At 45.5% G+C, this 22,359-nt stretch overlaps 1 protein-coding gene across 1 annotated transcript; it reads left to right on the top strand.

The window, feature by feature from the left end:
- Positions 1–15: 15 nt before the first annotated feature.
- RIPK4 (receptor interacting serine/threonine kinase 4) lies at positions 16–22,359 on the top strand. The gene is made up of 8 exons (XM_014880655.2): positions 16–197; positions 7,240–7,531; positions 15,410–15,558; positions 16,321–16,370; positions 17,383–17,541; positions 18,461–18,567; positions 19,082–19,334; positions 20,218–22,359. Exons 1-8 carry the CDS (start codon positions 16–18, stop codon positions 21,393–21,395), a joined length of 2,370 nt encoding a protein of 789 aa, XP_014736141.1. The 3' UTR covers positions 21,396–22,359.

A 22,359-nucleotide genomic window follows, 5' to 3' on the forward strand; every position in this document is an offset into this window, starting at 1 on the left:
GGCACGGCAGCGGCCATGGCGAGGGACGGCGGCTCCCCCTGGGCCATGGGGCTGCTCAAAACCTTCGAGGAGAGCGAGTTCAGCAGCTGGGAGAAGATCGGCTCGGGAGGGTTCGGCCAGGTGTATAAAGTGCGGCACCTCCACTGGAAGACCTGGCTCGCCATCAAGTGCTCGCCCAGCATCCATGTGGATGAGAAGTAAGGGGGGGACAAAGGGAATGGGGGGCAATGGGGGGACAAGGGACTGTTCCCACAGAGGCACTGAGAGCCCTCGGTCACCCCGCGGATGCGCAGCCGGGGAGCCGCGGGGCGACCGAGCGCTCCCTGTGTGCAGCCCTGCCCGTCTCACAAGCAGCAGATCCCATGAAATATCCCATGGAATATCCCACATATCTCGCCTGTCCCCTGGGAGCCGTGCGGGAAGCATTCCTGCCCTGCCCAGGCTGAGCGTGTGCCGGCTTGCACGGACACTGCGGGCCCGCACCGGGATGGGATGGGATGGGACGGGCAGGAGGAGTGGGGATGTGCCTGGGATCCAGGGGCTTGGGAAGAGCCGGGCCTTTCCCTGGAAGCTGTGACTCACATGGTGGCAGCGGGCTGGGGCTGGGGGTGTTGGGGTGTGGGACTGGAGCCGCGGGTTTGGTGTCTTTAGGGAGCGGGCGCTGAAAGGAGCCGCGCTGGGAAATGGGGCAGCGCTCCTCCGTGTGTCTGTCTGCCCGGGATGAGTCCGTGCAGGTGGATTGTGCTGCAGGTAAAGGTGCCCCACGGTGGGACTGCCCTGCCCTCTGTCACTCGCTGTGGGTCCTTGGGAGGAGAATGGGCTGTGCCGTTCTCACGCTGTGCGACCGCAGAATCACTGAGTGGTTTGGGTTGGAAAAGACTTTAAAGCTCATCTCGTTCCAGCCCCCTGCCATGACCAGGGACACCTTCCACTATCCCAGGTTGCTCCAAACCCATCCAGCCTGGCCTGGAACACCTCAGGGGTGGGAGCTATGGAGTGCAGGTCTCCTTTCCTAGACGAGGAAGGCTGTCAGAAACATCCCTGTGTTGTAGGGACAGTAGTGGCTTCCAGCAGGCTCAGCCTCTGTGCAGAGGGAGGTGAAAATGCACAAGCCGTGTTCCTGGAGCTTTCCCAGCTCCACTTGATCTTTGGGATCTCTACCAGCTCACAAGCAGATTCTGAAGTTCAGTTTTTGAGACGTGGATTGGCTCAGTCACGAAAGGTTTCCTGTTGGTGCCTTTCCTGCAGAGGGAGGGAGATAAGCTAGCCCAAGACTGAAAACATTTGTAAACCCCTCTTCTGTAGGATTTCTGGGGTAGTTGAGCATCTTTTCCAGTATCTGAATTGCTGACTTTGCAGTAGGCATGGCTTATAGAGTGCAGTAAATGAAATTAAATGTCCTTTGGAGAGGAAGAGTTTACTATTTGCATAGGGTAACTGTGCTGTCTGGAAATAAAATGGAAAAAACCTTTAAGTTGCAGAGTATATTTTATTATGCTAATCTGCAAGCCCACTACTATTAAAACCTCAAAGGAGATTTTAGATTTCATGCTTATTGATCAAAATAGTACCTGATTAATTTTGAAGTTAAGATTAAAACATGTCTTAAAAATAAGCTAGAACTTTCCATTTGCAATGTAAATCTAGACATTTACTCCAAAAATTAATTTTCCCTCTGAGACAAAGGATGCTGTCACCTATTTTAATATGAACAATTAATTTTGAGATTTGCTATCAGTTCTCCATATATACCATGTGCAGTAGAGAGCCACCTGTCCCTCCATGGCTATGGGGTGTGCAACTACTGGAAGACCATAAAATATGCAGCTCAGTAAGCAAAAAATGCCTTGAGAATTTGGGAACTTTGAGGCCATAGGGCTCCTGCAGCTTCTGATTGATTTTAATGAACCACTCCTCAAAACAATTAATTTTACTGCAGAAGTTGTGCTTCAGATGCTTGAGGAGAGTATTGATAAGAAATTGGAATGTTCCTGGCCTTTTAAAGAGCTGACCCTGCAAAATAAACGTAAACTGATTTTTTTTTTTTTAATTTCTCCTTTGATTCTTGGGCTACTTTATCAAACTCCTTTCAGGAGATGGTTATGCTGAGACTTTTTACCCAAAACTTTTCTAATAAACTTGTGCTATTCAAATGGTGGGGTGGGGGGCACAGACAGAATCAAACACAGCCTCTTTAGCTGGCAGGTTGCAACAAGCCTGTGTAATTAGATTGTTAATCCAGGAGATTAACTTGACTAGCTGTTTCTTGGAACCCTGTGAAGAGTTAGAAGAATTGCCAGTGGTATCAGAAACATTAAGTGAAAAGCACCGAGGCTTTTTCTGATGTATTTATTTGGTACCACATTAAAACCCTTTTTGTAATGGCTTGGTGGTGGTAACACTCTGTGTAGTCTCTTACTGTGTTTCTGCAGACAGTGAGAGATTTGGAGTAATTCCCTCGGCAATTATCACATCATAGAGCCAAGTGGTCTCAAGCAGAAGAAAAACTGAATGTAGAGCCAGAAGTGTTTTTTACCTTTAAACCCAAGCCCTCTCAGACAATCCAGCCAAATTCCATTCCTCACACCTTACTTGCTCCCACTTTCCTGAGATCTCGTTTCTCAGTGGGATGCTCTCAGTCTGAGGAGGTTCAATGTAAATCTGAACAAAAGAGTCTCTCCCCCAGCACTTGCAGTGGAGAGGGTGAAGTCTCTTCTCTTTACCCATGTGGGCCAGAATGGAAGTGTTGTCTGCAGGAAAACAGTGGCAAGCTCAGAGAGAGAGAGAGAATCCTGTGCTGATTTCTTCTGCCGAACATAAACGTGCTGACTGTGAGGTGTAACATTTCCTGGAGAGGGATCTTTACTGGAGGTGTTGGCTATGGGGGTGACTACAGGGTGTGGAGGTGGAAAAAAATTCTTGATTACAGAAAAAAAAAAAAAACAAGCAAAGCCCTACATATATCTCGCTCTGCACATCCTGGATTTGGGAATGGAGCAAGACTTTGAAATTGAGGAGGTTTTAGAAATGCCTCGCTGTCAGTGGATGCTGTATTTATTTAGGTGGTGAAGGTGAATGAAGATCTCCTCTGTGTAGGGAGAACCTAAGAGTCACCTTGTATTCCTAAGGAGTAGGGGAGAGCCTGGCTGTCCTGTAATCCTCTGGTACCAGAACTGCAGAGGTCTGTTAGAAGGGCTGACTTCTGTTAACTTGAAAAAAGGGACTTTCTTCCTTTTCCCAACATACTCTGCCCTGACCATGCAGTGGTTTTTCTTGTCTTCTCATATTCACATTCTTCTCTGGGAGTCAGCAGTGTGGAAGTTGTTAAATATGTACCCTGCAGAGCAGAGGCCACTGTATGCTCTTAAAAGCTTTGCCATGATGCAGAGGAGAAGGGTTCCTGAGGATATTCAGGGGTGGTGTAATTTGGTGGACCCCCATCTGCACCACCAGCAGTTTGTGAAGAGCTAACTTAAATTCCTGAGTGCAGAGCAGGGCTGGATCTCCCCTGGGCTGGGAGAAGCCTGGCTGCTCTGTGGCTGGAGCTGGCTCACACAAATGGCCCCAGTTACAAGTTTTGAGTTTCTCTGGAGCAACTTTAAGTGCTCTGTCTCAGACTCCATTAGGGAAATGTGGTGGTAGTGGTGGGGGAATATAAAACTTCGAGGACTGCCTGGTGAGTCTAAGGTTGTAGTTTTACAGCAGTGTTATCTCTAGGGCACAAAGATTGGATCCATGCAAATGCAGGCACAGCTGTAATTCCTGCTGTTCTTGTGGCAGGGTTTGTGGGACAAGGGCTGGGCCCTGGGGACTGGGACAGTGGGCAAGAGCAAGGTCCTTGTCTCTCCAGGAGAATCCCAGGAATGCAGCCCTATCTGTCTGATGTGGAGTGGAAGCAGACAGCTCTTTGGAGGTCTCCAATTCATGCAATATTTCTAGTTGCTTTGAAAATGACTGATCTGTACTGACTGCTCTGACAGAGATGCTCTTTGGCACTGGACCCAGTGCTGGAGCTCTTGATGTGTGGGCCCCTGTCTTTGGTACTATTTACAGGAGAAAGTGTGTGCAGCCCATCATTTACATGACCTCAGCTGTCCTGTGTGTAAGTTTTCCTTTCCTTTTTTCCCTTTTCTTTTTTCCTTTTCCTTTTTTCCCTTTCCCTTTTTTCCTTTCCTTTTTTCCTTTCCTTTTTTATTTTTCTTTGCCTTTCCCCCCTTCTCCCCACTTTTTTCCTTATGTTTTTCCTTTCCCCTCCTTTTTTCTTTTTCCTTTTCTCCCTTTTTCCTTTTTTTTCTTTGCCCATTTCTGTTTGTCCACTTCTCTTTTTACATTTTTCTTTTTCCATTTTTATTTCTCCCTCTTGTTTCTTTTCCCCTCTTCTTTCTGTCCCCCACTTCTTTTCCCCCTTTCCATTTTTATCCCCTTTTTCTCCGTTTCCTCCTTCTCCCTTTTTCCACCCCCCGTCTTTTCCCTTTTTTATTTTTCCTTTATTACGATAAAGTTAGGATATACTCTTGGACGGAGAGGGGAGTGGAACCGAGGCGCCTCGAGAAGATAATTCTGACCCTTTAATCGCGTGGCTATTAAATAAAAAACCATGATGAGAGAAGCCAGACCTATGGCTCTGGGCTGAAAAACCCCACCAGGAGCTTCGCTTTTCCTGCACTTTGGCTGTCCCAGAAGAGCTCCGGAGTGCCGGAGCAGCGCACGGCCCCGCCGCATCCTTCGATCCCGGGATGCGGATTTGGAGGCTCCATCCCCGCAGCAGCCTCAGCGCTCCGGGAACAGCTCGGTCTGTGCCTGGCGCCCGTGGCATCCTGCGAGGGGAAAGGCAAGGCAAGGCAAGGCAAGGCAAGGGAGAGACCTTTGATCTGTGCCTGGTGCAGCACATCTCGGTTTAACGAGCTGTTTGTGTTAATGCCATTAATGCAAGCGCGCTCCAGCACCCCGCTAATGACTGCTTTGGCTCTCTTCACTTCTTTTGTGTTCTTTCCTTTTCTGTTTTCAAAAGGTGACAGGGGCCCTTTTGAAAGCTGTCTGAAAGCCTCCCCGGCTGGCCCAAGCCTCTGGCTGGTTCAGTTTTGAATGCTCTGGGTATGGGAAAGTGCTAAGGGTGGTAATTGTTGCATGGGGGCTTTATTTAAACAGGCAAATTAGACAGAGGGCACTCGCCTGTTGTTCTGTTAATTCACTCAATTAACTGGATCTGGTCCAAGCAGAAAGCAAGATTTTTTTTTTGTTGTTGTTTTAAAAATTATTTGAATGAATCAGAAAATTCTGGGTTTTTCTATTTTAGAAAACGCCCCATTTCCAGCAGCCAATCTGTGCTCTTGGCGATGCTCTCTGAGGCTGTTGCCAGCCTGAGAACCCCATTCCGAGGAGCTTAGTGGTTCTTGTCAGACCTTGGCTGTTGCTGGGTCCTTGCTTTGCCTGGGAGGGCTCAGACGGGTGTTTTACATCCCTGACTCCAGCGCTCAGCCCGGTGAATTATGCTGGCTATGCGTGTGGCTTGGGGGCAAGGAGTTGGTTGTGTTATTCATGGGCGCTCCCTTCCAGCGTGCCAAAGAGCAAACTGGGTACTTGTCTGCAAAGGCAATTATTTCACAAGAAAGTTGCTGTAGGGAGCAGCAGGAGCCAACATGGTTAAGAGAAAAAGATTTCCCTTATCTTTGTTGTTACTCTCTCAGCGTGTACATCCTTCTTTAAACCATTTTTCAGCCTGATCTTGCCTCTGAAATGTTTTTTTTGCTGCCGGCTATGCCCTGGGGGGAGATTTTACCTGCAGCAGGTTATTGCAGGCTGCCACAGCAGGTGAGCAGCAGGCAGCAGATCCCATTTCCAGAGAATCTGGGGGACAAATGACAGCTCCCAAAATCTGAGAGTTCCTCACAGGCTGCGTTTCAGCTTCTCCCAGATCATCCAGGCATTGGGGGACACGTGAGAAGAAAAGACTTGGCAGTGTGCAGGCTGGGCTTGGTGTTTTCTCTTTTTAGAAGTGGACAGTGCTACTAGCTGGCCTTGGATTTGAGATTTTAAAACCAAAACAGTTTGATTGAGCTGAGGCTCTGCCACAAGACTCCCACAGTGGTGACTGGCATCACTTCTTGGTGGCAGAGAGCACAAACTTTGTCCTATTACTTCAGGTACTGTTGTCCATTAGACAGTGTGCACGTCTTTGGGTGCATTGCAGGAGCTGTTATGTAACAAGAGAGGGTCTAGCTCAGGAAATATTACCTGTCTGACCTCCCTGTGCCCTCTTTTGTGAATCTGTGGCAGCAGTAGTGATGTGTCAGTGCCCATGGCCCAAAGATGCTCTGGGCAGGGTTCATAATCACTAATAATGCAGTTTTTACAGACTGAAGACTCTTTAAACCATCAAGTGTGGTCACTCTTTGTGGGCACAGGCAGCCTGGGGAGAGGACCCTTGTTCCCTCTTTCCAGCTTGAAGCCTCTGGGCTGTTGCAGAAGGCTGTAAGGGAGGTGCAGAAGAAAGGCACAGCAATTAAGGGTCTTGACCTGGGAGGCTGCAGCTGGGACTGAGTAACACTTAACCCTGTGCAGGGTCAGGCTGAAGTGACCTGTAAACAACCCGGGGTGCTCATTACAGCTGCCAGGCTGTTACATCACTGGGAATGGTGTGCTGGGAGTTTTTGGCACCTGCTGGAGCTGAGTGCAGTTTTGGACTTGTCAAATCTGTATTTTGGGGAGGCTTTTGTTATGTCTCCCTGGTTACAGCAGGCAGTTTGCTCCCCTCAGTGGTGGCTCCAAGGATTCCTCTCCCAAGTTTTGGGTCTGTGTACACTCAGGATGCACCAGCAGGGCTGCTGAAATGATGCTGACTGGCCTCTCTTCATAACACAGCCTTATGACTCACAAAAAGTTAATGACTTCAGCCCAAGGAGTTACAGCAGTGCTAAACCTGGGCTCTACATGTATCACCCTCCTTCTGAACAGCACAGCACAACCAGCAGAGCAGGGAGATGGGCTCTGCACTTGGGATATTCACACTGGAAATGTAGGGCTCACCTGTGGTAGAGCTCACCTGCCATTGAAAGCATAACCCCCCAAATCAGTAAATATGGAAATACACCTGGAGTGCAGGCTGGTGAGATGCAGCATGGGTCAGTCAGGGGATGATCACAAAATGGGATGTTTGGTTTTCTAAGAAATGTTTTGTGTGTGTTTGGCCTGTGCAGAAACAGCTGCTCCATCCCTCACCTCCCATTCTCTTCCACCCAGGGAGCGCATGGAGTTACTGGAAGAAGCCAGGAAGATGGAAATGGCAAAGTTTCGCTACATCCTTCCTGTTTATGGCATCTGCAGAGAGCCAGTGGGTTTGGTCATGGAGTACATGGAAACAGGGTCCCTGGAAAAGCTCCTGGCGTCCGAGCCCCTGCCCTGGGAATTGCGCTTCCGCATCATCCACGAGACAGCCGTGGGGATGAACTTCCTGCACTGCATGTCCCCCCCTCTGCTCCACCTGGACCTCAAGCCTGCAAACATCCTGCTGGATGCCCACTACCACGTCAAGGTATGCCCTGGACACTCTGTCAGGGACCCACCTTTACTGCTTCCCAAATTAAAATCCACCCTTAAATAAATCCACCTGGTTCATGCACCACTTTAGTACATAAATAGAGCTGTGGTTAGGGAACTTGTGAGAACCCTCCTGAAATTTTAGAAGGATGCAGTAAACTCTGGTTCTGAGACCTGCTACAAATTTCCTTGCAGCAGGGTGATGAGAACAGTGAGAGAAAAGTGGTGTGAAACTCTAAATCATCTTTGGCACTTCCACAGTTGCCACAGTTGCCTTGTTCTAGGTCTTTGTCTGCACCACTAAATGCACAGATCTCATTTCCAGCTGGAGTCTGGAGGAGCCTTCCCAGAGGCAGCTCATTTCCATTTGCTCAGAGCATGTACAGTGAGGAAGTATCTGTGTCCTGACTGTTCATACATACCAGAGGTCACTGAAAGGAATTTTTTTGTGGCTGTAACAGCATGAAATTATTTTCGTTACCATTTCCAGAGTAAACTGGCAAACTTGTTAGCCTTGTCTGCTGGAGGTTCTGTGGTCAGCTGGACCAAGGAGGCTGTGCTTGCTTTCTCAACTTTCTTTTTAGAGAGCCCAGAGATTGAAATACAGTTTTTTCCCTATTTTTTTTTTTTAGTGTTAATTTATTTTTTTTAGCAGTGCCATAATCAATGTGTTCCCTGTTTTCCTGGTCCCCTTACTGATCAAGTGCCTTTGGTCTTGTCTGTATCATTCTAAAAATGAAGTTTTCATTAATAAAGACAGATTTCCTGATGTCATGGGAGGGTTGGAGCCATAAGAGGTGTGTGCCACTGATGAAATCACACTTGTGATGGTCTCATCTTTTTTACTAGGCCTCTTTGTGATTTATTTCTTAGAAGGATTTTCTTTCTGAGGTAGGAGGCATCTACAGGTGGTCATGCTATTATGACCAGAACATCAGGATTTGAACTGTTGAAAGCCTGCTCTCACACAATGGTGCTGAGTGGCCTTTGCTAAGTATTTATTTACTTAAAAGTTCATGCTTGCTTGCATAACTTCTCAAATTCCTGATTCTTGACTCATCCATGAGTGCAGATAGCAAGGCTGTGTTTTTCTCACTGTTAGGGGAGGTTGAAGTGCCTGCTGCACAGCTTATATCTGGGTGGTGATGTAACACGAGGGGGCAAAGTGCAAGATGTACAAAAATTAAAAAGTCACTGATGAGGTCATTGCTGACATCCTTGAACTATTACTTCTGTATGAAACACCTCTGTATGAAGGTCTTCAGATCCTTTCCATGGAGTTCAGAAAGGAATGGTCTAATCCAAACCTTTTCCAGACAGCAGTCTTTTACATCCACAGGCATCTTGGAAAGCCCTCCAAGAAGCAAAGCAGGCACAGGAATCTATATGCAAAATGAGAGATGAACATACTCTGTGAGGCGCCTTCACTTTAAAAATGTGGCCCCAAACCTTCTTTTTGTGTGACATGAAATTTATAATTAAATTTCAGACCCTGCAGCTCGATTTAATGTGCATTTTCTTGCTGGAAGGCTAATGGAGCTGCTGATTGAAGTGTTTTTAAATGTCAGCATTAATTTAGTATGTGACCTGTCCCTAATAGAGTCCTAAGGTGAGTGAAGAGATGTTGCAGACTGCAAAAGAAGAGTTTGGAGGTAGGGAGGACTTTTACAAACTGTTTGCCCTTGAGCCAGGAAACAGTCAGTCTTCCAGAGGAGAGCATTAGAAATGCTGCTGTGCCATCCTGCAGTTAAATGCAAACACACCCTGCTCCTTTTACGAGCACAGAGCTCACTGTAAAGCCCTGAGTGAGGCTGGTGACTAAGGCAGTGCTGCTGTACAGAACTTATCATCAAGTGGGTGCCTCCATATCATAAAGCCTGGGCATTACATAAGCGTGTGCTGAACTGGGAGGATAATTAGGAGGATGGGATTATCCCGAGCAGGGATATAGATGGACAGGTATTAACTCTACCAAAGGCACGTTGGGGGATTCCCTGGTGATTTTAAATGTTTGTGTGTAATATGTGCAGCGCCAGGTAAAGCTTTGCTGATTTTTGGAAGGTGGATGCATCCATCCTCCCTTGTGAGTTGGTGGTGGGAGTTCCCTTCCCTGCCATGTCCTGCTCCATCTTGTTTGCCTTAAACACTGCTTTCCTTGGCAGGATTATTCCATATCCCAGCAGCAGGGATCAGCCTGCTTTTTTTTCTTCCTTCATGTCAATCTTTTACTTCTATTTGCACCAACAAGATCCTTCCTTGCCCCTTTCTCCAGTGTTCCTTACATTCAGTCTTTCAATATTTACATGCTGTTCTGACATCTACTTCTTTGCTCAACTGGACCACGACTTTTGAGCTCATTTTTCAGCTCTCCTGCCCTCCACACACATTCTGGATGTGTCCTCTGAGTTATTGTGATGTGGCAATCACTGGCACAGGGAAGCAAACCACATTCCAGCGCTGCCCTCGTGGGCTGTGAGTTTGCTCCTTCCCTGCTGTGATGGGATCTCTCTGTAGGGCCCTTGGTAGGAGAATAAACACCTCACCACGTGCAGAAATCTCATGCCCAACTTGTTGCCAGCTACCATGCCCTCGTGATCTCTGTGGCTGCTTCAAAGGTTTTCTGCCTTCTAAAATCTCATGGTCAAGAGTTTTATATTTTGTTCAGGTGTTAAAAATTAAGCCGACCTGCAACTTAATACTTTTGGGCAGAAACATTATTTTTAAGTTCTTGTTTGGGCTTTTTGCAGCTCCTCATCTTGTTTTACATACATACATATATATATATATATATATATATATGTATATATATATATATGTATATATATGTATATATATGTATGTACACATACACACACAGACATACATGGATATATGTGTGGGTTCTTGTACACATAGAGAGACAAGCCTGACCAGTTCTTTTTCATCTCCCAGATTTTGCTTGTAAAGAACTTGAAGCAGAACGAGCTGCTCTCAGCTGTGCACTGCTTTAAGCTCCCTGTTGTTGCTTTTCTCCCCTCCCCAGTTTTCCACTTTAAACCAGTGTGAAGTTTGCTGCTGTGTTGTACTGTGCTGATGGCCTTGATGGAAAGGTTGCCTCTGTGGTCTTCACTTATATTTGCTTCAGCTGCAAAATTTCTGAGCGTGGAGTTAGAAGCAGCCTGGTCAGATGGCAAATTTCATGATCAGAAAGCTTCTTCGTGTAGGCTGTTAGCTGTAGGTCCAAACAATACCCAGAGGCCAGGCTGGTAAAGAGCAGTTGTCTGTTTTTATTAGACTGCCTGATGTAGGTAGCACAGCCACTTTTGTTATCAGCTGCAATTGCTCTCCTGTTATGACAGATGAGGAGAGCCTTTGTTTTGTGTGTCCCTTCTGCTTGTTTCCCACCCTTTCTGATCAAGGTTTCCATGCAGGGCTGTTGTTGCATGGCTCTTTAATCCCAACCAACAAAGCTGGTTTGCACCTTGATCAATTCTCTGATTGATCTAATTGTGGTGGCACAGAGGAGGGAACAAAGCCATCCCAGTTACAGTAATTCAGGTTCATGATGGATTAAAATGGGTGTTTGGCTCTGGTTTGTGCTGCTTATGAAAAGAGCATTACAAATGTCCCACCTGAAATGGGTTTGGAGGAGTTAAAAGTTTCAGGGCAGGTTGGAGAACGATGGAAATAGTCTGTTTCAGAAAGGTGTCTTTTAGAAGCAAACTGAAGTGCATTCATTAAAAAAAAAAACCTATTCAAAAAGAGATAGGTTTGGAGTGCACTTTGTGTTGGAATTAATTTTTAGTCATAATTTTTAGTAGTCTAGATCTGGGACCTGTGCAAATTTCTTAAAAATTTCAGGCATTTCTTAAGAACAGAAATGGAACAGCCTTTTTCCCCTACCCCCAGAAAAAGCAAACAAAGGAAATGTCCTCTGCCACCAGACACCTGAATACCCCACGGACAAATATGGGGCATTCTCAATATCCAAGTGCAGAGACTTTGTACAGAGACAAATACTAGATGTTCCAGCAGAGATTAAAAATTAATCCAGTGTAATTGATGCAGAAAACCTTTTGGTGAACTCTGTCCCTGAGTCCATTGCAGTGGGTTCTGGAGTATTGCTTGCAGGAAAATGACATAAAGCATTAGTGCACAGTTCAGGACATCAGGAGGTGAGAGCAGAGTTCAGGACAGTCTGTCAGGAGTCATCAGTAAAAAAAAAAAAGCACTTTCCAGGCACTCATGTTATTTCTGGGAAGTAGATCCCTGCAGTGCTTGGGAATAGCTGACTGTAGTAGCTGTTGTAGTTACGTGAGCGTATCTTCTATTAAAAAAAAAATTACAAAAAAAACTTCTTAAAGCATCTAAGACTTTGCAAGTGAGTGTTTTTGTACTATCTAGAATGGAGAGATCCATGAATGACAGAAGCAGAGAAAGCCTTGCATACATGCATTAAAAACAGACTGAACTAAAATAAAAATAAAAAAATAACTGGAAATCTTCTGAGATCTTGGAATCCTTTGGAGTCGGGTTGTGGTTGTTTTCTTTAAAAGAGCCAAGCAGCTCTTAGTTGCTATAAAGTTGTTTATTGTAAAGGCACATCAGTCTGGAAAGGTAAAGAGTCACAAACGTTCAATCCATGCTAAAAGTTTTCAGCATAGAGTCCCAAATTGAAGTAAAGTCCCAATCAGTAGAAGCTGCTCCTGTTGAAGCCCTGGGAGGGTTGATGTTGCTGCTGCAGCTCCTCTCTTCTTCAGGTGATGATGGTGGGGGTGAGGAGAGGAGAAAAGTGAGAGACAAGAGCTCTCTCCCCAATGCAGATTCTTATACACAAATTACCCAGTAATCTAAAAACACAAACCTGAACCATTTCTTCTGAACCCATCAGAATTCTGATTTCTTAGCACGCCAGGTTATGTATAAACTACGCATATGGTCTGTCTTGTCCTATCTAAAAAATGTAAGCAATATTCTTACCACAGTTCTATTATGTCTAAAACTATGTTTCTCGGAGCCTACACGGGAAATTGTTTTCAACACCAGTATCTCAGACTACGTTTTTCCACCTTCACTAGAACTTGTTGATCTCTCTCTGAGGAGCTTGGAGAGGCCTCTGTTTCCAGCCTCCAACGCGCTGGTAGAGCGAGCGTTGCTGGAGAACACGTGCGTGCTCGGCGCTCACGTTTGTTCTCCTGCAGCCCTTGGAGCAGCAGAGCTGCCTGAACATGAACCATGCCCGTGTGTGCGTGGGCTTTGGCCAAGGCTCCTTTCTCCTCTCCCCAGCGCGGGTTTTGCGTGCAGCGCCCCGTCGCCTCCGTGTCTCCCCTGCTGATACCGCGCACTGCTTCCGAAGGGAATTCCCACCTGGAATCACTGGATTCCCTCGGGATTTTTGGGGAAGGGAAGGGCAGAGCCCAGGGTGGGCTGCAGGGAAGGAGTGGGGAAGGGTGCTCCACTTCCACGGCCTTCCCCAGCAAAGGGTGTTGCAGAACGAGGTGCCTGGCAAGCAATTTAAAGGCAAACCAAGGCAAGTTAAATGGCTGTATCTTCCACCCACTGCGCAGTTCCCACTGGTGTTTAAAGAACCTGCTTGATTAAATCTGCCATGTACCGTGGAAAATTCACCCTAGAGGAACTAATAAAAGCCACGAAAAGCTGTCTGCAGAATCTCACTATTTTGTTGCAGCCTGAAAGATAACAATTCCTCAATTTCCAGTGCTTTCTCCTGCAGAATTTGGTATGATCAAAGCCCTGCTCTACGGGTGATTTTTTTATTAATTGACGTAATACCCAGTTCTTCACACTAGGTAGGAACAGCTCCACAAGGTGAAGTTCTTGCTAGCCCAGGGAGGGTGTATGCCATGTACTTTAGCTGATTTTCAGTTTGTAGGGTGACTTTTTCTGTCTGGAGTGCTCAGCTCTGCCTTAGCCCCCAGCCTTACATTCACACACCGTAGCTGGTGGCTCCAAACACAGGAGCGTCACCCTGCTGCCTGCATTTCATCTTTATTTCTTAACTCACGCAGTAGGAAACACGGCATTGTTTAGACAAAGAGGGAGGTGTGTGGCTTTAATTATGCCTGGATTTCTTGAGGTGTGCACAAGCCTCTGCTGCACGTTAATCAAAGGAGAGCGGCGCTTCACCGTGTCGGATCCGTCCAGACTTGCAGCGTTCGGTTCTTTTATTAACCTGACACCACAGACATCACAGTGGGATGCTGGGGTTGTGCTTTTGTTCTCCTCTGGAGCACCAAGTGCCCCAGAATCAAGCAGAATTTCCTGCAGTGGTCGGCTTGGGTCTTCCCAGGGTGACCTGGTGTGTGGACCAGGGTTTCTTGACTACTTGGTGCTTTCCTGGCTTGCTTCCTTGAGGAGTCCAGCAATCCCTCTCTTGATAGTGCAGCTCTACAAGGATGAGAAGCTATTCCTCCAGATACCTTTGCTTTTTTTTCCTTTTCTCCCCCCACTTTTAAAATTTTTTTTCCTGTGTATATACTTTCTTGTTCTCAAGTCATTCCCACATTACCCTACAGATTAAAGAGGGACAACAGGTTGGGCATACCTCTGTTCTAGCTGAGTTCTCCAGCTCCTCAGAATGCCTCTGCTGAGCTCTTTGTCCATGGGAGAAGTTCTTGCTGAAGCTGTGTGGGTTGCTTTGTTTGTTTTATGGCAAAGGGAGATTCCTTGCATGGCTGTGTAACCTGCCTGTTCTCCAGGAGGCTGAAGCTGGCAGCAGTTTTCTCCCTTTCCAGTAATGGACACATGTTACAACTAGTTTTGTGGTATCTTTAGAGAGAAACTTCTCAAAGTGTACAGTCGGAGCCTATTAAAAAAAAAAAAAAAAGCAAAGCTTTTTTTAATTATGCTTGTTGTTTTGAGGGAAAACTTTCTCAAAGGAGAAGCTGTGAAGATCAAAAGGGGAATGAGTCATTGAAAAACCTGAGTATTTTTTAGATAAAAAGAATGTTTAAGTTAGGGAGAGGGGGAATCTTATCTGACATGGAGACAAAAATCAGTGGCCCAAAAAGACTTGACTTTCCTTGAAATTTCCACTTGGCATAATAGACATTTTTGTCCAGTGGGAAATAAGTAAGACAAAGGAAATTCCTGGCCTATCTGTTTGCTCAATGATTGGTATGCCTTTGAGAGCAAATGAATGCATATTTGCTTGACACTTCAAATTAAAGTGGAGGTGTGTCCTTTTTATAAACTTGCTGTCACTTGTTGTGCTCATTTCAGCTGTGCTCCCTGTGTCACTGCACCAACTTGCTGTATCTCCTGGCTGCCAGAAAGAGTTCCCTGTGTGGGTTTTTGATGTGTGTGTGTTTCCATTTGGGTTTTTGGAGCACTTGGTGGCTCTGCTGTTGGGCTTGGTCCTTGTTGGCATGGCCAGTGTAACAGTGATATCTGAAAGAGTGATTCTGCAGAGTTCATTGGAGAGCCAGGACATTCAAGCACATCCTACAATGTGAGGTTATGTAGGGAGAGGGGGTGGCAGGGCCAATAATTACATTAAAGTAGTTTGCAGTAGCTAAATTCGACTGGTTTAAATTACAATAAATTGTCTTGACTGTTTGTTGTGCTTGCTATGTAATGGCCTGGCATGCTGCTGCTTGCAAAAACTGCTTGCCTTTATTTCTTTTTCTTCTTCTTCTTTTAGCTTAACCATAAAGAAAAACCTGCCATAGCATTATGCTTCCAGAGATGTTTTATTGGCTTAATACTTCTGAACAGCATTTCACAGTATTTGTTGGGTCATCCTGTTGCATCTGTTGTTCTTTGCAGAAAGTATTTTGTGAACACCTTGAAAGTCTGATAGTACCATGCACTTTTCTCACCTTCTTCCTCCTCCTTTTTTTTTTTTTTTTTTTTTTTTTTTTACTTTTTGCAGATTTCTGACTTTGGGCTTGCAAAGTGCAATGGGTTGTCCCATTCCCATGACATCAGCATGGATGGTTTGTGTGGCACGATTGCCTATCTTCCTCCAGAGCGCATCAAGGAGAAAAACAGGTGTTTTGACACCAAGCATGATGTGTACAGGTCAGTGAACTATGGAAACACCTAAATGCTGTTTTGGGAACCCTGCAAAATGAGCCCTTTTTTACTTTTTTTAAGCATGAAACCCCTAGATTCAGTTTGAACCTCGTCTTGAAATGTGTCACATTTGCTTTGGGTTTTGCAGAGTCTTTGTAGGGTAGAGGCCTTTTAACAACTTCTGGTGATCCCAAGTCTTGAAATTATTTGTTAGCAACTGGCAATGGGAGGCACTCTGCCCACCTTTAATTTCCCTTCTAAAGGTACATCCTGACCTACTTTCCAAATCCGTGATAAAATTCTGAGTTATCTTCCGTGGATTTCATCACTACATCTTTGGCTCTTCTTTCATGGCAAGATTATTATGAAGAGGAAATCACAGCTTTAGATTAAAAAGTTATCTCTTATTCTAAATTAAATGGATTTCTTTAAAGTCATATTGCAGGGCAGAAGCATTAAATTAAATCCACTGTAAGGTTTTCTCTGATTTTGTCAGGGTGGATGTGGAGTGGTTGGTAAATGCTACCACGGACTTGGCAGCCTCCAGCAAGTCCCTGTGTTTGCAGCCTCGGGTTCCTCCCTGCCAAAGCTAGACTTTGAAATCATGGCTCTTAGCTGCATCTCTGTGTGTGTGTGTTCATCAGCTGAATTAGATGCAAAAGTGGAGGGACAAGGGAAATAAATTACATTTCTGCGAGTTTTTTGGTTTTGTTAAAAAAAAAAATTGTAGAAATATTTTTTTTACCTTTTAAATTTTTTTTTTGGTAGCTTTTCCATCGTGGTTTGGGGAGTCCTTACACAGAAGAAGCCTTTTGCAGGTAAGTTGCATGTTATCTTGATTTTTTTTTCCTTTTTCTCATTGTTAGCACAGTTCTTGCCCCACCAGCACCAGATTTTTGTGCGTGACCTCCAAATTCTGATAGTCTTGTGTGGCAGACACTTTTAAACTCTCAAATTCTGATCACAGGCTTAAGTCCTCCTTTGCCCTATGTCATGAAAACAGAACCTGTATTGCTGCAGGGGCCCTTGTCTGCACATTTTTGCTTCTGCTGGAGTTTGCTGCACATCTTCAGATCAGTGTGTGGCAAAGCCAACTTGGCAGGCAGCTCTGCTGTTGTTCAGAAGCAGCTCCTCTGTAGAGAGGCTCTGTAGTTTATTTGTAGATTGTGGGTACAGATTTGTTCCTTATAAAAATAATAAAAAAAAGAGAACAGCTGTCTGTGAGAATAAGCCCTGTTCCACCCTGCAGTAAATGCATGGACAGCTATTTATTCTTTATGACTTTCCTGTGTCTGTGACTGGCCTATGTATAGCAAACATGTCCCAACAAGTTCCAGTCTACTTTAGTTTTTCTCCCTAGTGAGGGATTCCGTTTAGCCCAGTGGTTGATTTACAGTCAGGAGCTGCATTACTGCACCTCTTGATTTGTCTTCTTCCTTCACCTTTATGAATAGTTCAGGTACCTGGTCTAAATAAAACCTAAGGTTCTGTTTTCTTACTGCAGATATGGAAATCTAAACAGAGGTAGCAAAGAACTGTTTGAGGTTTTTTTTTTTTCCTTCCCTTTTGTTCTTTATCTTTAATGGTTGGAAAAAGAACACAGTCACTCGCTGAAAATTGTTTTTAAGTGCTACATGAGAAGCAGGTGTTGCTGCATTAAAAGGAATCTTGTTGGAGAAGACAACCAACAATTTTTTCTCTTATTGATGAGAAATCTAGAAAAAAATGTGTGAAAACAAATTTTCAGCCTAATGCACTGTTAATGTTCTTGGAAAAAAAAGTGATTCCCTTTTGCTGGGACATCTAAATTTGTGTGCTTTTGCTTTACAGAGGAAAACAACATTTTACATATTATGGTAAAAGTAGTTAAAGGCCACCGCCCAGAGCTACCTGCTGTTTCCAAATCCAGACCTCATTCATGTAATAACTTGATCAAACTGATGCAAAAATGTTGGCAAGATGATCCTGGTGAACGGCCAACATTTCAAGGTAAGATTTCCTCGTAACTTGGCTGCCCATTTATTCTTCTATGAGTCATGTTATTGCTCAGGACTCTGCTAATCCTTGGGGTAAACGCTGAGAAGCTCTGTGACAGAACAAATAGAGCACATTGTGTGGTGGAGACAATGATACAGGCCACTTACTCATTTGTGGAGGAAGGGATTATCTGAGGACATGCCTGACCATGATGGTGTTATGTAAACACGCCAGGAATAAGCCTTGTACTGAACCAGCTGGTCCATTCAACCAGAAATTGTTTATTTCTGATAGAGTGTGTCAGGACACAGGCCAAGCTGGAGCTGGTGTGGTTTGCAGTGTACCAAAGCGTTGAAGGAACTGGCTCTTGAAATTTGTGCTGTTGTATGTTGAGAAAGGGAATTGTTTTCTTATAATGAAACAGTTTGTACAGTCACTTTGCTGCCAGTAAAAGGTTTGAACTTGTTCAAAGCACCTGTTATGAATTAAAGTGTGCAGGGGGATGTAGCAAGTGCTGTCACCATATAGCTTCATTTAACATCAATGGGAGAGATTTGCCTCTTCTCTCTCCTCTGCTCAAACAAGGAATGAGGACTGAAGAGATGAGGGATTCCATCTTTAAAAAAAAAAAAAAAAACATATTAAATCTGCCAGCAGTACAGTGGTTCCCGTTTCACAGTCCTGCAGTGTGACCCCTGTGTAACACCAGTCTGGTGTGGCTGAAAATGAATTGTTTGTGCAGCCCTGGGTACCTTTGGCACACTTGTGCCCACTGAGGAGGTGCTGGATGGAATGATCAGGACTGGAGTCCTTCTCCCTCAGTATCTCAGAGATTTTAAGTTTGATTGATAGAGAAAGGCAGCAGGGTATATCAGAAACTCTCCTTCTGAAAAAAGCCAAGCGCTAAAACCTTCTCTTGTTTTCTTTCAAGAAATCACTTCAGAAACAGAGGCCCTTTGTGAAAAACCAGAAGATGAAACAAAAGAGATGATAACTCAGGACCTGGACACCAAGAATGCCCCAGAGCAGCAGCCTGAGGTATTTTCTCTTTCACTTCTTTTTCAAACTTTTGGGTTTTGGAACAGGCTCCTTTATCACCTGGAAGGTTCCAAGCAACTTTGTCTTTGCTGTTTTTGAGCACCACCTTGTCTGATAGAAGTGGGTCTTGGTGAAGGATTGGAATGCACAAATGACAGCAGGGGCATGGACCAGCTCAGGAAAACCTCAGGGCAGAACCAAATGCAAGTGCATCTTATTCTATGGAGGGAGAGCAGGACAGTTAGGAAATAAAGGCTGGAACTGCATGGGTGTGACTGATCTTAAAAACCATCATAGACAGAAGAGCCACGTGGATTTAGTGGCTCTGTGGGTACTGATGGAAGCTGCCCTCCTGCTTCTGAAAAAATTCAGTGACCTTATTCATAGGTTTCATTTAATATAAATAGTGTTTAAAAGCTACCTGCAAACTAACAAATTTATGTTTCTTCTGTAGGGCTTCATGCTCAGATTTGTTTGCTGACCTTTCTAAAATGCTTGTGTGCTTCTCTTGAAGGGGATTTGTGCACTTTCCCAGAAGAAGCAGGAGCCTGCTCTACTCTCAGTGAAGGATTACAGTCTGTCAGAGTTGTTGTCCCAGTTGGATTCAGGGATTTCACAGACTATGGAAGGCCCTGAGGATCTCAGCCGCAGCTCTTCTGAGTCCAAACTTGCCTCCAGTGACAAGCGGCTTTCAGGAGTTTCATCTGTAGATTCAGCTTTTTCATCCAGAGGATCCCTTTCCCTTTCCTTTGAAAGGGAGAGTTCAGGTAGTGGTCAAATTTTCCTTTGTAGTTGTTTGGACTGGGGCATGGGAGGCAATGGGTTGGAGAGTAGAACAACATTCTGGAAATTACTGTTAGCCTTGCTTTCTCTTGCTGTCAGCACTACAAATTTGTTTACTGGAGGTTGTTATTTAAAAGGAAAAAAATAAAAAAATTATGTGGTTCCCAAACACGATCTAATGAGAAATAATAAATCTCATTTACTTTTGTAAAGGAGTAAACTCCCATTAAAGCAATTACAGAATCAGTCATGTACAGGTTGGTTGGAAGGGAGGTCACTACTAGTCCAGCATCCTGCTTGACGTGGGATTAAAGCCACTGCCCAGTCAGACCAGCTGAGTTTGTGGCTTTTTCAGTTATACCAAGCCTAAAGCTGAGCACCTTTGAAAGGACTCAAGCCACCTTCTTAGCAGCCCTGGGACCATTGTGGTAAAGACCCCCTCACCTTTCATTCCAGTGCTGCAAACCCCAGACATCTGTTTTCCAGTTGGGTAAACAATGGTTAGTGCAGGGAGATCAACCACAACATCCTTTGGTCTTCAGAAACAGAATTAGTGGGGGCCCAAATCTGACCTGAAAATGTTCTGGGACTCCTGTGGGTTGGAGGGGTGGATTGCTCTGCAGGCTGCTCATTGCTGAAACCATGGACAGGTAAGGTTTGATGGGCATAAGAATTGCGATGCTGCCTTTTCTATGGAATCTTAGAACAGTTTAGGTTGGAATGGGCCGTTAATGAGTGGGGACATCTTCAGCTAGATCAAGGTGAATGTTTTCAGGGATGGGCCATCCCCCCACCACCTCTCTGGGCAGCCTTTTCCAGTGTTTCGCCACCCTCATGGTAAAAATGTTCTTCCTTCTATCCATGTAGATATTGGCACTACAGACATACAGAAGAGAAAGCTAACGGAGGCAATTTTATCCGGAGATACCAGCAAGCTGATGAAGATCCTCCAGCCTCAAGATGTTGATATTGTTTTAGATGGGAACTCCAGTCTTCTGCACTTGGCTGTTGAAGCAGGCCAAGAAGAATGTGTCAAATGGCTCCTGCTGTACAATGCTAACCCTAACCTCACCAACAAGAAAGGGTCCACCCCTCTTCACATAGCCATCGAGAAGAAATTCAAAAGCATCGTGGAGCTGATTATGGCCAGGAAAATCAACGTCAACGCCAAAGACGAGGACCAGTGGACCGCTCTTCACTTTGCTGCCCAAAACGGGGACGACTTCAGCACCAAAATGCTGCTTGATAAGAACGCATCCTTAAACGAGGTGGATTTCGAGGGCAGAGCCCCCATCCACATAGCCTGCCAGTACGGCCAGGAGAACATCGTGCGCATCCTGCTGCGGAGAGGCGTCAACGTCAACATCAAGGGCAAGGACGACTGGGTGCCCCTTCACTACGCCGCCTGGCAGGGCCACCTCCCCATCGTCAAGCTGCTGGCCAAGCAGCGCGGCGCCGACGTCAACGTGCAGACCCTGGACGGAAGGACCTCGCTGCACCTGGCCGCCCAGCGGGGTCACTACCGCGTGGCCCGGCTCCTCATCGACCTGGAGTCGGATGTCAACGTCAGGAACGGGCTGCTGCAGACTGCTCTGCACATCGCCGCCGGGACCGGCCACACGAGCACCTCCAGGCTGCTCCTCAAGCACGGCGCCGACATCGAGGCGGCCACGGCAGAAGGATACACGGCCCTGCACTTGGCATCCCGCAGCGGCCACTTGGCCACGACAAAGCTGCTGCTGGATGAAAGGGCCAGCGTTCTGGCCAGAGGCCCTTCAAACAGGACAGCGCTGCACCTCGCTGCGGAGAACGGGCACTCTGAGGTGGTGGAGGAACTTGTGAGCGCAGAAAATATCAACGTTTCTGACAGCGAGGGGTTCACGGCTCTTCACCTGGCTGCGCGAGGGGGGCACGCGAAGGCGGTGGAGGTTCTCCTCAAGCACGGGGCTCACACTGACATGCCCAGAGCCAAGTGCCATACTCTGCTCCCACCTGCTCAGCAGAGCAGGAGTAGCTCACTTACGGTGTTGTTAAGTGACACTTAAGCATGAGGTGCAGAGCCGTGTTTTTTTACCTGGTGTGAGGAGGCTGCTGGAGCTCAGGGCCTCCTCCAGCTGCGCAGGGATGCGCTCACCAGCGGTGGCAGCTGATGGACTGAGGTGTTTGAGTGTGACTGAGGCCAGGAGGGCTGGAGTCTGCCCTGGTCTGTGTCATTCATTCTGTGCCTGCCCACCCTGCCTGGATCCAGACATTCTCCTTCCAAGGATGTTGTGAGAGAAGGATGTGCCTTGTGTGTTACCCCTGCTTTTTTTTTTTTTTTTTTTTTTTCTGATGTGCCAAAGTAATTTAAGAACTAACATTATGCTTTTTTTTTTTTTTTAATTTTCCTCAAAACAAAAAGAAAAAAAAAAGATGGCATGGATTCATGGTTCATTGCAGCAATTGATATTTTGGGCTGAAAGCCTCCAGTGTAGAATAAGCACAATAGAAGTCTACTTGAAATTAACACAGGAGTTGAGGAAACGGCTGTTTAAGGTACAGTTAATCAGGTTTCTGCTATGTTTTTTAATGGAGACATTGATTACAGATTTACATGTAGTCAAAAGTTTATGAGGCAGACTTAATAACAAGGCAGGAGTCCAAAAAAAACTAAGCAAAAGTAAAAGCTTAAGACTGCTGTCTTCATGTACAGTACTACCTGGTATGTATCCTGAGATCAGTAAACTGGACTAGGTGCTTAGTGGTTTGTCTTAAATGAGCAAGTCAAGAGCTGAAATTTGTGCTGGACTGGAACTGGATGGTCTGTTCTAACACCATTGTACCAATTTGCAAAACACTGTTTGGAGGGGCTGATGGCTGATATACTGTGTATATAGGATTTCTACCTGTTGTATGCTTTTTTTTTTTTCTACTGAAGAAAATAGATTGCCTAGAGTGGGTATGTTTTAATACACCTTTTAATTTCACTCTTTTCGAAGTACAAATGTGACCTGTTATTAATAAAAAATT

The sequence above is a fragment of the Sturnus vulgaris genome, chromosome 2 (assembly GCF_052056855.1).
Source record: "Sturnus vulgaris isolate bStuVul1 chromosome 2, bStuVul1.hap1, whole genome shotgun sequence".
Lineage (NCBI taxonomy): Eukaryota > Metazoa > Chordata > Aves > Passeriformes > Sturnidae > Sturnus > Sturnus vulgaris.